Below are 15,691 nucleotides of genomic sequence, written 5' to 3' on the forward strand. Positions count from 1 at the left end.
TCCCTAGCACAACCCGTGAGTTTGGTTTTGGCAGAAAGCTAAAAGAAAAAAATATTGTTTTAAGAATGAGTGCTCATGATTTGGTTCAAAGAGGAGAGCTATTTCATTTCGGTTTTGGAAGGAAACAATAGAGAAGAAAAAAGAAAGAGGGAGCTCTTTTTTCTGCAGAGAGCAAGGAGAGTTGCAGAGAGCCCAAAAGGAAGAAGAAGCTGCTGCTTCATTTGGTTAGTAATCATCCACCAAAGTAGTTGTTGTTGTAATAGCTTTGAGCTATATGTATAGAGAAGAAATTATTCTTTATATTTCTTCATCTATTTGTTTCTTTGGTGTGTGAGAGCTATTGGGTGTATTGGGTTATTTGGGCTGTGAGATTACCAACACTTTGTAAACTCCTATTTGGTTGATAGTGGATTATTGGGTGAGCTCCTACTGCTCCGAGGACGTACTCCAGTTACACTGACTGTGGAGGAACCTCGTTAAAATCTTTGTGTCTTTTATATTTTGTTCTTGCATTTCCATTTGATAAATTTCTTGTGGGCTAGCTTGAGTTGGTTCCAAAAGATTTTGGTGCTATCCTAGCACAACAGATATTTGCGTAATCAGTTCTTTAAAAGTTATCGGTCCTAAAATTTTTCCAGTTTTAGACCTATTAACTTATTTTTGGCGCAAATTTAGGCCAGAAATTTTTTCTCAGTTAGTGAGCTAGCCCACCACATGTGTATATATTTTGATGCACTTTAACTTTGTATATAATTAGTTAAAGATTTTGGAGATTTTTGAATTGTAATTAATATTTAACATTGTGCGATTCTGTCAACGGAGGGCAAGCCTAAAGTATGATGGATTTTAATCATCCAAGGCAGTTTAGGCTTCAAAAACAGCATTTCAAATTATGTAATAAAAATCGGACCTTTTTCATTACCGTCCGGATTATGTCGTTTTTAATTTTCTAAGGCCTCTTAGTTTTTCTGGAGTTGTGTTAGTATCTTTATAAGCCCCTTGGCTATCTGTGTAATCTCATCATTACAATCTTTAAACGAATACTGCTTTTTGAGATTTCTCTCAAACCAGTGGCATCCAGACTTTTGGTTCTTCAGGGATTTTTTCTCCACTTTAACGGTGTTCTGTCTATTCCGTCAAAATAAGATTAAATGTAATGTGCTGACGTCAAAATAGGGTTAAATCGAATTTTGCTCCTCTTTCGATTCGTTCTGGAAATTCCAGGAAATAAAACCGGTTGATGCCATCGTCCTCACAACTCATCCTCCCTCCCCACCAACTCACATATCATCTCAAATTTGATTCCAGTGTTGCTTCCACCAAAAATCCCAGGAATTAAAACTACAAATTAAGAGCTTGCATATTACATTGATTTTCTGTAAGGAGATTTGCATGGTGTCCACCATCTTCTTGGGCGAGATCCAAGCTTTGCAGTTTTCACCTCCTAAGACACTTAAGAACTCTGTGATTTGATTTGCCAAAAGCCTCCGCCAAATCATCAAGTGCGATCGCGTTTGAGTTTTTTGGCTAAATTTTAAGATGAGTATACTTTGATCAATCTTGGTTTTGTTGAATTTTATTAATTTGAAGGATAAAATCACTTAAAAAATTGTTTCAAGGGATTGAAGGCTTATCAAATGCCTTTTGGATCTAAATATAATCGTGTACACAGCTCGTGTGTTTCAGTGCCACACTGAAGGTACAATCATTGCTCAGACGATAACATATCGGATGCTAACTCGACTACTACAACGTGATATATATAATCCCCAGTTGCACGTAAGAATCTCACCTAAACTTGCACCGAAACTATGTCAATGGGCAATGTACCCCAGGATTCGGTATTGCACGGAAACTATGTCAATGGGTAAGAATCCCTATTGATGATGGATTGATTAGTATGTTCCAATTCTTTCTGCTTCATTGCAAGCTCTTTCGCCCGGTGATCAAGTTGCCTCTCTATCGATGTCAGGATTTGGGTCTGTTTTTCAGCGCCTTTTTTTATTGAATCGATTGATTTCTGCTTCATTACAAGCTCTTTGGCCTGCTCTTCAAGTTGCCTCTCTTTCGTGTTCAGGTTTTGGGTACGTTCTTCAGCTGATTTTTTTATCGAATCAATTTCTTTCTGCTTCAACGCAAGTTCTTTGACCTGATCTTCAAGTTGCCTCTCTTTCTTGTTCAGGTTTTGGGTATGTTCTTCAGCGGATTTTGTTATCGAATCAATTTCTTTCTGCTTCAATGCAAGCTCTTTGGCCTGATCTTCAAGTTGCTTCTCCTTCGTGTTCAGGTTTTGGGTATGTTCTTCAGCGGATTTTTTGATCGAATCAATTTGTTTCTCCTTCAATGCAAGCTCTTTCATCTGCTTTTCAAGTTGCCTCTCTTTTGATTTCAGGTTTTGAGTTTGTTCTTCAGCGGACTTTTTTATTGAATCAAGTTCTTTGTGCTTCAACTCAATGTCTTTGGCCAGATCTTCAAGTTGCCTGTCTTTTGATTTGAGGTTTTCGGTATGTTCTTCAGCGCATTTCTTCATCGAATCAATTTCTTTGTGCTTTAATTCAATCTCTTTGGCCTGATCTTCTATTTGCCTTTCTTTTGACTTCAAGGTTTCGGCATGTTCTTCATCGATTTTCTTGATAAAGTCCTTCTGCTTCAATGCAAGCTCTCTGGACTGCTGCTGAAGTTGGCTCTCTTTCCTCTGCAGTAAACTCTCTTTCCCTTGCAGTTGGCTCTCTTTCCCTTGAAGTTCCCTGGAGACTGCATCCAAATACTTTTCACCTTCTTGTTTCGATTCTTCGATTGGCTTCTCTTTCAATTCAAGCTCCCTCACTTTCAGTTCAAGCTTACATGATCACTCCTCCAGTGCCTTCTCACGTAAGCAAACTTCTCTCTCCTTCAAATCTACTTCCCTAATCAACGCTTCTCTCGATTCGAGTTCATTCGAACGCTCTACTAACGATTGCTTAATCAAACTAAGCTTCTCCTCTTTGACTTCCAACTCTTTGCCACATTCGTCGATCAACCTTAGCACCAAATTCAATTCCTCCTCTCTCAAATCAAACTCCCCCGTACTCGCCTCAATCGACCCCAGAATCTCATTCAATTCCCTCTCCTTCTCCCTCACAGAATTCTCCACTTCCTCCAATCTCTCCTCCTTAATACCAACCTCGCCGTTGTGTTCTTTGATCAATGATTCAAGCGAGCGCAAGCGGTTCCTACTCTCTACAATCAATTCCTCAAGCACGCTTAATTCCTTGGACTTTGACTCCATCTGTGAATTGAGCTTCGACTCTTCGATTTCCAACTGCTCGTTGCGGATTCCAACTTCCTCCTCGCGGTTCTTGAGCTCCCGGAATCTGGCCTCGATGGACTGGCGGGTGGACGCTAAATGGTCCTCGAGTTCCTTCCACTGTACCGAAAACATGGCGAGGGAGGTTGCTTGGGCGCGAAGGCAACCGTACGCCTTGCTCAAACGACTCTGCTTCGACTCTGATTCTTTCAAAGCGCACTCTATCTTCTTCCCCATCGTCTCTGCCGCATAAACACTAAACGAAAACGACATCGTGGCGGCGAGGGATCGTCTGCTAAAAACCCTAGAAACAAGAGGACGATAAGAGAGAGTAATGTAGTTGTGCTAAATGGTTAAAGCAAGCTCACGTGTTTGATTAAATAGAGACTGTTTTCCTGAAGGAAAGAGGGTTAGGAGAAAACAAAGGAAAGTGGTTTTCCCACAGCATCTAGGAAAAATAAAGGAAATAGGATTAAAATGATAATGAGATAATAAAAATTAATCAAGAAACCAAATTAAATTATAAATAATAGCTCTCTTGTAGGCGGAGTGTGGTAAATTGCATGCCCTAGAGGAAAAAAAGAAGAATGTAATTCATGTTTTCAAGTATTTAAATACTTATTTGGCTTCTTAGTCGAAATGTTATTTGAGATTGACATAATTTTTCATTTGATCACTGAGATTTAAAATCAATAGAAGTGGTCACCGAGATTATCTACCGTCAATTATTTTGGTCATTCTACTATTACAAGTGAAGGGGTTGATTTGACAAAAATACACTTAACTAATGGAGATTTTTATGGAAGAAACAAATAATTGACGGTGAACAATTTCAGAGTCTACTTCTATCAATTTTAAATATCAAATATCAAAGTAAAGTTATATTAATCTCTGGTACCATTTTGGCTAAAAACCTATTATTTTAAAGTACCATGTCCTACAGAACAGGGGAAGGTAATTTGGAAAGATAGCTAGAAAGAGAAATTGCAATGTAAGGCTTAAGCCAACGTTTTATAAATTACCTAAAAAACTTCGAAAGTAAAAGTGATGTATTGTTCTGGTGGTTAGAAGTTTTTTGTTCAATCCATTGTTTCTCAAATACTTTACACTGTACACACCACTCAATCAAACCATGCGCCAAACCCAACCAAGAAAATATCTCATCTCCACCGTTAGATAAGCATCTCATCTCCACCGTTAGATAAATATCTAACGGTGGAGATGAGATGCTTTCTTTAAGTTCAGTCGGTGGATCCTTCAATTGCATAATATGTCATCGATTGCACGTAAGCAATAACAGTCTCTCCAAAATCAAGGTTTTTATTTTTTATACATCAAAAGTTAAAAGTTATATTTCAAAACTAGTCAAACTATGCCCAGAGCATTTACAACAAAGTCCGACCAACATATCCGCGATGGCGTGTAGGAGGAGGGCCGGGAAAGTACGGATGCGGCCGGTAATGTATTCCCGGATCCGGACCAAAAGTATGGATGGCGTGTAGGAGGTGTCCACCATTTTTGTAATGCCGAGATGGATAGCCTACTGGGGTGTAATTTCGCTCTCGATAATGTGCAATAGCTGATTCAGATGGCGGAGGATAGCCTGGGTCGAAGGCTGGCAGTGGAACAGCTGATTCGTATGTCCGACGATCCTTCTTTTTGCGCTGTTGTTGCGGTTGGAACCCGGAGTCAAAAGTGGCGGTACTGCGTTTCTGACCTCTACCATCCGAATCGATGCTGGATTCATTACTTGCGGGAGAATGATCTGCTTTGCTGGCAAGGGTACCTTCCAATTCTTCGATCGAATCTTCTTTCTGCTGCACTGCAAGCTCTTTCCTCTGTTGATCGAGTGCCCTCTCTTTCGAATTCAGGGTTTCGGTGTGATCTTCAGCTGCCTTTTTGATCGAATCCAATTCTTTCTGCTTCAATGCAAGCTCTTTCGTCCTGTCTTCGAGTGTCCTCTCTTTAGATGCAAGTGTTACAGCTTGTTCTTCAGCGGATTTTTTCATTGAATCGATTTCCTTCCGCTTCAATTCAAGCTCTTGGGCTCTGTCATCGAGTTGCCTCTCTTTTGATTTCAGGTTTTCAGCGTGTTCCTCAGTGGATTTTTTAATCGAATCTAATTCCTTGTGCTTCAATGCCAGCTCCTTTGCCTGCTCTTCGAGTTGCATCTCTTTTGATTTCAGGGTTTCAGCTTGTTCTTCAGCCATTTTTTTCATTGAATCGATTTCCTTCCGCTTCAATTCAAGCTCTTGGGCCTTGTCATCGAGTTGCCTCTCTTTTGATTTCAGGTTTTCAGTGTGTTCCTCAGCGGATTTTTTTATCGAATCCAATTCCTTCTGCTTCAACTCAAGCTTCTTGGCCCTGTCTTCAAGTTGTCCCTCTTTCGATTTCAGGTTTTGGGTACGTTCCTCGGCGGATTTTTTTATAGAATCAATTTCTTTCTGCTTCAACTCAATCTCTTTGGCCTGATCTTCAATTTGCCTCTCTGTCGACTTCAGAGTTTCGGTGTGTTCTTCAACGATCTCCTTCATCAATTCTTTATGTTTCAGTGCAAGCTCTCTGGCCTGCTGCTGAAGTTGGCTCTCTTTCCTCTGCAGTAAGCTCTCCTTCCTTTGTAGCTGGATCTCTCTCCCTTGAAGTCCCTTGGAGACTTTATCTAAATACTTTTCGCCTTCTTCTTTCGATTTTTCGAGCTCTTTCTCTCTCAATTGAAGCTCACAACTCCACTCCTCCACTGCATTCTCAAGCAAACCCAAATCACTCTCTTTCAAATCCATTTCCCTAATCCTTCCTACCCTCAATTCGACTTCCTCCGCTTTTGCTCTCAACTCCCTCTCACATTCCTCAATCGACCTTCGCGCCGATTCCAGCTCCTCCCCGCTCAAATCAAACTCCGCCTTTCGCGCCTCGATCAACCTCAGAATCTCTCCCAACTCCCTCTCTTTCAACTCAATGTCGGCCGCTTTCGCTCTCAACTCCCTCTCACATTCCTCAATCGACCTTAACACCGATTCCAGCTCCTCCCCGCTCAAATCAAACTCCACCTTTTGCGCCTCGATCGACCTCAGAATCTCTCCCAACTCCCTCTCTTTCAACTCAATGTCCGCCGCTTTCGCTCTCAACTCCCTCTCACATTCCTCAATCGACCATCGCGCCGATTCCAGCTCCTCCCCGCTCGAATCAAACTCCGCCTTTCGTGCCTCGAACGACCTCAGAATCTCTCCCAACTCCCTCTCTTTCAACTCAATGTCCGCCGCTTTCGCTCTCAACTCCCTCTCACATTCCTCAATCGATCTTCGCGCCGATTCCAGCTCCTCCCCGCTCAAATCAAACTCCGCTTTTCGCACCTCGATCGACCTCAGAATCTCTCCCAACTCCCTCTCTTTCAACTCAATGTCCGCGTTGCACTTGTCCATCAATCCCTCAAACCGCTCAGCCGCCTCCCGCTCCTTCGCCTCCATCGAATTCAATTTTCTAGTCCTCTCATCAATGCGCCCCTCGATGATCTCACACTCCCTCTCCTTCTCCCTCACGAAATCCTCCACTTCCGTCAACCGCCTCTCCTGAACAGCAACCTCTTCGCTGAGCTCTTGAATCACCGATTGGAGCGAGATCAGCTCGTCCTTTCTCGCTTCGATCAATTTCTGAAGCACTTGCAACTCATTGGATTTTGCCTGCATCTCCGAGCGGAAACTCGACTCTCTGGCTTCCAAATCCTCGTCCCGGACTCGGACTTCCTCCTCGCGGTGCTCGAGTTCTCGGAATCGGGCCTCGACGGATCGGCGCGTGGACTCCAAGTGGTCCTCCAGGTCCTTCCACTGTCCGGAAAAGAACATGAGGGACTTCGCTTGGGCGTGGACGCAGTCGTACGCCTGGCGCAGAGTCCTCTGCTTCAACTCCGATTTTTTCACTGCTGCTTCTAGCTTCTCCATTGTCTCTTCCGCCGCCGTGGCTGCTTCTGCATAACCTCCTAGCTGAAAAGGGCGTCGTTGCGGTGAGGAATCGCCCGCAGTTGTAAGCGAGATAGTTGAGCGCAGCGAACCGTACTCTCGTTCAAGGAGATAGCGTCAGAGTGTGTTGTGGAGTTCCGTAGATTTTTTTAATTTGTAATTAATTTGAGCCACAAACGTTATCACAATGATTTACACTCGAGGGGAGACGGTGGAAAGCGAGTAATGATTTAGGCCAACGGGTCACATATCGGTCTTCAACTCACACGGTATTAAAAGAAGATAATTTTCAGTCTATTAAGAACACGGGCACAATACACTATTATACAATTGTCGGAAAATTTATTTTTAATGTATTCTTTCAATTGCATAATGATATGTGTTGTTTTGTTCTGTGTTCTGCGTATCTTGATAATTTTCTTCTATTTAACATCATATTTCTTCATTTTAACATCGTTAAGTAGAGTCGACTGTATAATTCTTAAAATACCACCACGCTTGATTTTGCGCCAAATCTTTCATTAACTCCAATGATTTCATATGTTTTCTTAAAAATCTCTTTTCAAGTCTTTCTAGGTCTTCCTTTATTCATTTTGCTCCGACTCTCTGTCTTATTGTCGAATTTTTTTTATTGGAGTATTTGTATGTCTTTAGCTCATGTGTCTAAATTATCTTAACTAATTTTTTCTCATTTTACCTTCAATTGCGACTATTCTACTTGCCTTTGGATGTTCTCGTTCATTATTCAATGCCCTAGGACTAAAATTCACCATTCACCATTCAATGCTTAGGAGAAGAATTCTTCGTTCACCATTCAATGCCCAGGAGTCAAAAGCAATTGCATCAACGGTAGGAAATATGGTTCACAAGCAAGTGTATACAACACACTTCCATACGGGTCCCATTATGTTAGCTTCTCACCAATTGTCGGCAGCAACTGGCACGCAAAAGTGATGCAAAGAAAGAAATGCATTAGTGGAAAGTAAAAGAGTGAGAAAAAGATATAAAGAAAGGGATTTGGATCATCGTCATATACCCTCCCTGAGGATTCTAGAGATGAACGTACGTGGATCGTTGATAAAAAATCGTATGGTCATAGTTTTTTACTTTTTTTATATTTTCACGTAAAACGAGGTTATTTTACTTTTTAAAATATAAAAAATATTAAATTATGGCCGCATGATTTTTTATCAACGGTTCACGTACGTTGAACCCTATGATCTCCTGGGAGGGGATCCGGCGAGGATCCAAATCCTAAAGAAAGGAAAAGGATCCTGAACTGGCACGCAAAAGTGATGCAGTTCTTGGTGACATAAAGAAAGAAATGCATTAGTGGAAAGTAAAAGAGTGAGAAAAAGATATAAAGAAAGGAAAAGGCTCCTCGCCAGATTTTTTTTTCTGAAGATCTGGGAAATTCCGTGATCGTTTATTGTACATTATGTAGTCAGTTTTTGTTAAGTACTATTTATATTTATTTTTAAATTTTTAAATTTCAAATGATTTCTGATCACACGATGTACGATGAACAGACACAATCACTGGATCCCCAAGAAAAGGATCTGATGAGGATCATTTTCCACAAAGAAAATGAGTTGGGATTGTGAATAAATGTATCTGAACGGAATTGAGGAATCTTATTTTTAAGTTTCTGAGTATTTTAGTTACAGACTATATACTTTTCTTAGGGATCCTAGATATCCCGTGATCTCACATGTTCATCGTACGATCAGAAATCATTTCAAAATTTAAAATTTAAAATTAAATATGAATAGTATATAACGAAAACTGATCGCACGATATACGATAAACGGATGAGATCACGGGATCCCTAGGATCCTTAGGAAAAGGATCCGACAAGGATGCTTTTCCTTTAGTTACGACTGTTAAAAAGACAGGTGATATCTTATTTTAAAAAGTGCATTTATGAGTGAAACTAATTAATATAAGTTGTATTGCGTAATTTTAAGATTTAACATGATCTTCTTCGGAATCTTTTGGTGAGGATCATGGGAATTTATGAATTATGTCTGTTCATTGTACATCGTGCGGTTAGTTTTTGTCAAGTACTGTTTATGTTTATTTTTAAATAAAAATATTTAAAATGATTTCTGATTACACGATGTACGATGAATGGACACGATTCACGAATCCCCCGAATCTTCACAAAGAGAATCCTAAGGTGGCCGATGTGTTGCGTTTCTCATTGTTCAACATGTCTCTTCACTTAGAACTATTATTTAATGCATCAAACGTCCAATCACTTTCGCATCAGTTATTCAAGCAACTTTCTTTGGTATTATGTTGATATTTCAAACATAATGATTAATGGTTCGTTACTAAGTTCATCTCCAACTGAAGGGTCCAGAGGGCCGAAAATTGTCTGAAAATCGTCTCCAACTGAGGGTTAAGTCAGAGGTCTCGTGGGCCCCACTAAATCTGAAAGGGCCAACTGGTGGGCCCAAATTTTTTATTAATGTTGTCGGATTTCCATAAAGAAAATGAGTTGGGATTGTGAATAAATGTATCTCAACGGAATTGAGGATTCTTATTTTTAAGTTTCTGAGTATTTTAGTTACAGACCATATCCTTTTCTTAGGGATCCCGTGATCTCACATGTTCATTGTACATTGTACGGTCAGAAATCATTTCAAATTTTAAATTTTAAAATTAAATATGAATAGTATCTAACGAAAATTGGCCGTACGTTATACGATAAATAGGTGAGATTATGACTATTCAAAAGACGGGTGATATCTTATTTTAAAAAGTGCAGTTATGAGTGAAACTAATTAATATAAGTTGTATTGTGTAATTTTAAGATTTAACATGATCTTCTTCGGATTCTTTTGGTGAGGATCATGGGAATTTATGAATTGTGTCCGTTCATCGTACATCGTGCGATCAATTTTTGTCAAATACTGTTTATGTTTATTTTTAAATAAAAAATATTTAAAATGATTTCGGACCGCACGATGTACGATGAATGGACACGATTCACGAATCTCCCGAATCCTCACAAAGAGAATCCGAAGATGGCCGATGTGTTGCATTTCTCATTGTTCAACATGTCTCTTCACTTGTAACTATTATTTAATGCATCAAACATCCAATCACTTTCACATCAGTTATTCAAGCAACTTTTTTTTTTTTTTTTGAAACCCTCAACTTTCTTTTGTATTATGTTGAGATTTCAAACATAATGATTAATGGTTAATTACTAAGTTCATCTTTAACAAAAGGGTTCAGAGGGCTGAAAATTGTCTGAAAATCGTCTCCAACAGAGGGCTAGGTCAGAGGGCTCGTGGGCCCCACTGAATTTGAAAGGGCCAATTTCTTTTTTTAATGAATTTAAACCTTTTTTTTTTCCTATAATACCTAAGTCATTCATACATCATTTCTCGAATAATTTCACCATTCCATACTAACTCACTTCATTCTATTTCAATTCTTCACATTATATTTTCTTACCTCTTCCAAAAATATTTCCTTCAATTTTTTCAATAATTTTCAAATGGCCTCATATGCAATGAAAGGTAGGCCTTGGACCCGAAAAGAAGATGAGGCTCTTTGCAGGGCTTGTAGATGGGTCTCGGAAGATAGTGTGAGTGGGATTTCTCAAACAAGTGAAGGTGTTTGGACTCGTGTGTCCAAAAAATATTTAGAGTTCTACGAAGACACCATTCCACCGAATAACCAAAACCACGAGAGTTGTTCTTCAAGATGGAAGAAACATCTTCATCCAAGTTTGAATAAATGGCATCAAGTACTATTAGCATCCGCAAGTAGGCATGAAACCGGTGTCAATTACTACGACGAAGTTAGTGTTTTCACAGTTTATTTTAAATGTTTAATTATATTACCTTTAATTTCATAAATTAATTTCCCTTAATTTTTGTAATTATATTTTCTAGGTACACCAAGCGGAGGAATTCTATATGAAGGGCAGCTCAAAACCCTTTCAGTTTCACAGTGTTGTTGAGAAATTTGTAAAGGGTGGGTGTTATTTGAAGATCCACCTCAACATATAGTAGGTTCTATGTCGATGTTCAGAATTGCATCCCCATCTGTATATATGGATGAAGATGGATCTCATACCATTCAACAAACAAGGGTAGAAAATTCATCTATGGGCGAAGGTTCCTTACCTAGGGCTATGGGACGAAACAAGTCCTGAAGGTTGAAGGAAAAGGGTAAGGCAAATGATGATTACGCCGCTCAACTGGAAGTGGCGGCCTCATTGTGATTACTGGCGGAGCAAAATGCCATTGTCGCGGAAGAAAGGAACCGTAGGCATGATAAATGGGCTAAACAAATACAAGAAGAGATAGATGATAAGAACATGGAAAAGAACATTACAAATTACACTCCAATGAGTAAGGCCTATTTTGAGAGGAAAAAAAAAAGAAAGAAATTATAACCCGGCGGCAGTTGTTTACCTCTAACTATACTTCTACAATGGCAGATGATGAAGATGATGTTGATTATGGATATTAAATTAATTTGTAGTTTTTAAGTTAACGTTGTTTTTAAATTTAATTTGTAGTTTTTAAATTTAAGTTGTGGTTTTTAAATATAAGTTGTTGTTTTTAAATTTAAGTTGTTGTAGTTTTTAAATTTAAATAATAAATTATGTTTGGCCCTATGTCCTTCGGTTGGAGATGGAGGCAAATATGGCCATATATTGTTCATTAAAATATTAATATTTTAGAGGGCTAGAGGGCTAAAACGAACCCTCTGGCCAGCCCTCAGTTAGAGATGGTCTAACCACACTAATACTATCACCAAATTAACCACCTATTCAATCGAATAGGCGTGAGGTTTTGATCCTAAATTTTCTTAGTGCAATTAGAAGTAGAATTATTTAATATAAGTTGTTATTTGTTTTATAAGATGATGGATGTCGAAGTTTTCTCATGATTCATCAATCTTATTGTAGTAAATGAATAATGGTAAAAACGGTTTTTAATTAGGTGGAGAGATATTTTCTTGTCACTAATTAACCATGTAGCAAGTATCCTTTTGAATGGGCCGTCCATTTTTGAACATGTGACTAATACCTATTGAGGAGTGACGATAATGCCGTGGCTGCAAGATAGAATCTCTTCTTTATGCATAGGTCTTGTAAGAAGACTTGGTGATCGGGATGACATGATGATATTAAAAAATAATAGAAAGTGAATGAAACATGTGAGATATGTGTTTCGTAGTAACATTGAACAATTATTTCATAAACATGGTATGGAATACAATACTTGTTTTACTATTTTGAGCAAATTATATATTGTAATGTCATATATTAATTTATGGAATTCATTCTTATGTCTGACATTCGTTAAAAATTTGTTAAGCTAGCCGATAAGTGATGACATAATAACAATGATTTCTACATTCGTATTGAAATACTACCAACTTATAACATTGACAATCACGTCAATACAAACGTAGAACCCACTATTATTATACTATCAAACAACTAAATTAACAAATTTTCTAATAGATATATGAATTTATTTTGTGACGCAAGATTAAAGTGGTACACACATTGTTAAGGGGAATTAGATCTCCTCCGAACTATACTCTATAGCCTACAGATAAAAAAATCTAATTAAACTTCATAATTTATAGAGAGAGACGAAATTGCCAAGTAGGACTGCTGAATTAGCGGAGAACACCGCTAACTGCCAAAAGCCTCCACCAACATTCTCACTCATATACTACTTTTCAGCATAAAAAACTTTAGCCTTTTATCTCCCTCTTCAAGTCCAAAGTACAAACCCAGAAAATGCCCCCAAATCTCTGCACACTCCTCTTCCTCCTGGCGACCACCTTCTCCACCTGCGGATCCATAGGCGTGAACTGGGGTACGACGGCGTCGCACCCACTACCGCCGACCAAGGTGGTGGAGCTGCTGAAGTCCAACAATGTCACCAAGGTCAAGCTGTTCGACGCCGACCCAGGCGTCCTCGGAGCGCTTTCTGGGTCCAAGCTTAGCGTCACTGTGGGCATTCCCAATGCATTGCTTAAATCCCTCAACTCTTCCAAGAAGGCTGCCGAGAGTTGGGTACATGACAATGTCACTCGCTACGTCTCCAAGGGCGGCGGCGGCGGCGTTAAAATTGAGTGAGTTTTCGTCTTCTCTTTGGTTTTTTGCCCGATGGGGTTTTAATTTGATGCTGCGTTTGGATTTTAGGTGGCAAATAGTTGATTTACTGTCGATGAAATTTGATTGTTAGAAATACCCAATTGCTGAATTGCATTGTATTTGTGTAACACATTTAGAAAGAATGTATCTTGTTACTGCTTTTGCTTAGATTAAGTGATATCGTTGGCATTGTGTTGCAATTCTGGGGCAATGTAGATGTTAAAAAATCGTAGTTTTCGATCAAAGTTGCATTGCGCATGAAGTGGGGACTTTTGTGAAATTATCCTTAGTTCAATGTCTATGAAAAGAACCACAAACGAAAGGAGACCATGTCGAAATATTCATCATTATGTTTTTCAGAGTAGATGCTTAACCATCATGTCAAGGTTACTCTTTGATGTCGTATGAGCCAGCATATGGAATTTAAAGATACTTTTATTGTGTTCTTCATGGTTGAAGAATAAAAGAAAAGAGTAGATAATGGTATTTGTGTTCCGGTGCTTCTAGTTCAAGTCCCCTGGCGTGTTCAAGCGCTGCATTGGTGCTTGATTTTTTTCAAATAAACCAATAAACTTTCTAGGAGATGAGAGCTATGCCTAGAGGCTAGAGCAACAAGAAACTTTCCTCTGTCTATTAATCTTTAAAGAGGAGCCTGTTGCCTCTTCAACATGCCAGTATCAGTGATCTCTCACTGGGCTTAATTGCATTAGGACTGATCGAACAAGCAAATTTTGTAGTGAGAAGAAATCTTTGCAGGATAATGGTAGAATATCACTTTTTCCTTTTAGGTTTAGCCAGCCGTGCAAGGACAATTTGACAGATAAAGTTTTGTAGCAGGGGTTTCGCGGTTCATGAACTCATTAGCCTCGTAGAGTAACTACTGAATATTTGTTTATTGATCAAATCAGATGTTGAATGGATTTTTCTCATTCCTGAATCAAGATATGGTTGTTTCGTTTTTTATCTACTGGTTTCTAACTAGTCTATTTTCAGGTATGTTGCTGTTGGAGATGAGTCATTTCTGCAGGGTTATGGTGAACAATTTCACCCATTCGTCATAGGAGCAGCAATGAATGTTCACACAGCTTTGGCCCGAGCAAAATTGGAGAGCAATGTGAAAGTAGTGGTGCCTTGTAGTTTTGATTCCTTCCTGTCAGAGTCTGGCCATCCTTCGAAAGGACACTTTCGGGCTGACCTCAATAGAACCATGATTGAACTGCTCACGTTTCTCAGCAAGCACAATTCACCATTCTTTGCAACCATTTCCCCGTTCATAAGTCTCCGCCAGAACAAAAACATTTCCCTCGACTTCACTCTATTTAAAGATAATGCAAAACCTCATAACGATAGCCGCAAAACATACAAAAACAGCTTTGACTTGAGCTATGACACCTTGGTTACTGCTTTGTCAAAAGTAGGATTTCCTAAGATGGAAATTGTTGTGTCACAGATTGGTTGGCCTACAGATGGAGCAGCAAATGCAACCACTTCCACTGCAGAGACATTCATGAAAGGCCTGATGGCGCACCTTCGCAGCAAATCGGGAACCCCACTCAGACCTCGGAATCCTCCGAGCGAAACATATGTTTTTAGCCTCTTAGATGAGGACCAAAGAAGCATAAGCACTGGAAATTTTGAGAGACATTGGGGTGTCTTCACTTTTGATGGTCAAGCCAAGTACCGTTTTGATTTCATCCAAGGTTCGAAAAATCTCGTGGACGCACAGAATGTGGAGTACCTTCCGGCTAAGTGGTGCGTGGTGAACAATAACAGGGACTTATCTAATGCAACTGCTAGTGCTTCAGAGGCATGTTCGCATGCCGATTGCAGTGCAATGTCTCCTGGCGGGTCTTGCTCCAATATCAGTTGGCCTGGCAATATCTCATATGCATTTAACAGCTACTATCAGCAGCATAACCAGAGTGCAGATAGCTGTGACTTTGGTGGCTTGGGTTTAATCACAACTGTCAATCCATCCGTGGATAATTGCAGGTTCTCGGTTCAGCTACGCACTTCTCTTTCAGATTCCCTCCGCCCGGACGACCTTTCCCTGTGGATGACCTTGCTAGTGACAACCCTTTTGTTATCTTTACCCCGATTTACATAGACGTTAGATTTCGAGGAAAGTTTTGAGAAAATAGATATCTGAGGAAATTTTTTGCCGCTGTATGATCCGACTGCTGATCGATTGTTGCCGGTTTTGTTGTTGTAACTTGTGTGAGGTTCAAACAATTCTTGGAGTTATTGCTCTACAAACATTCAAGATAGTAAAAGAAGGGTTTGGGAAATCTCTATATTTGTTTCTTGTTA

At 39.5% G+C, this 15,691-nt stretch overlaps 3 protein-coding genes across 3 annotated transcripts; 1 reads left to right on the forward strand and 2 right to left on the reverse strand.

Annotated features, from left to right (window-relative positions):
* Positions 1-1,855: 1,855 nt before the first annotated feature.
* Positions 1,856-3,523, reverse strand: LOC137743179 (nuclear matrix constituent protein 1-like). The gene is made up of 2 exons (XM_068483068.1): positions 2,872-3,523; positions 1,856-2,826 (listed from the first exon to the last, which is right to left on the reverse strand). The coding sequence occupies exons 1-2, from the start codon at positions 3,521-3,523 to the stop codon at positions 1,856-1,858; spliced, it is 1,623 nt and encodes a 540-aa protein (XP_068339169.1).
* Positions 3,524-4,671: 1,148 nt separating this feature from the next.
* Positions 4,672-7,221, reverse strand: LOC137743180 (uncharacterized). The gene has a single exon (XM_068483069.1). The coding sequence runs from the start codon at positions 7,219-7,221 to the stop codon at positions 4,672-4,674; it is 2,550 nt and encodes an 849-aa protein (XP_068339170.1).
* Positions 7,222-12,993: 5,772 nt separating this feature from the next.
* Positions 12,994-15,663, forward strand: LOC137743686 (glucan endo-1,3-beta-glucosidase 9-like). Its single transcript, XM_068483617.1, has 2 exons — positions 12,994-13,359; positions 14,375-15,663. The coding sequence occupies exons 1-2, from the start codon at positions 13,022-13,024 to the stop codon at positions 15,486-15,488; spliced, it is 1,452 nt and encodes a 483-aa protein (XP_068339718.1). The 5' UTR covers positions 12,994-13,021; the 3' UTR covers positions 15,489-15,663.
* The last annotated feature ends 28 nt before the right edge of the window (positions 15,664-15,691 follow it).

This window comes from Pyrus communis, chromosome 8, assembly GCF_963583255.1.
Source record: "Pyrus communis chromosome 8, drPyrComm1.1, whole genome shotgun sequence".
In the NCBI taxonomy this organism is placed as follows: domain Eukaryota; kingdom Viridiplantae; phylum Streptophyta; class Magnoliopsida; order Rosales; family Rosaceae; genus Pyrus; species Pyrus communis.

Bases quoted from the DNA above. Each gene is read 5' to 3' on its own strand.
- LOC137743180 (XM_068483069.1), bottom strand. From the start codon at position 7,221: ATGGAGAAGCTAGAAGCAGCAGTGAAAAAATCGGAGTTGAAGCAGAGG.
- LOC137743179 (XM_068483068.1), bottom strand. From the start codon at position 3,523: ATGGGGAAGAAGATAGAGTGCGCTTTGAAAGAATCAGAGTCGAAGCAG. The intron at 2,827-2,871 runs GTGAGAAGGCAC...TTGAACTGAAAG, and splicing joins GGAGAGAGAAGTTTGCTTAC to TGAGGGAGCTTGAATTGAAA.
- LOC137743686 (XM_068483617.1), top strand. From the start codon at position 13,022: ATGCCCCCAAATCTCTGCACACTCCTCTTCCTCCTGGCGACCACCTTC. The intron at 13,360-14,374 runs GTGAGTTTTCGT...GTCTATTTTCAG, and splicing joins GGCGGCGGCGTTAAAATTGA to GTATGTTGCTGTTGGAGATG.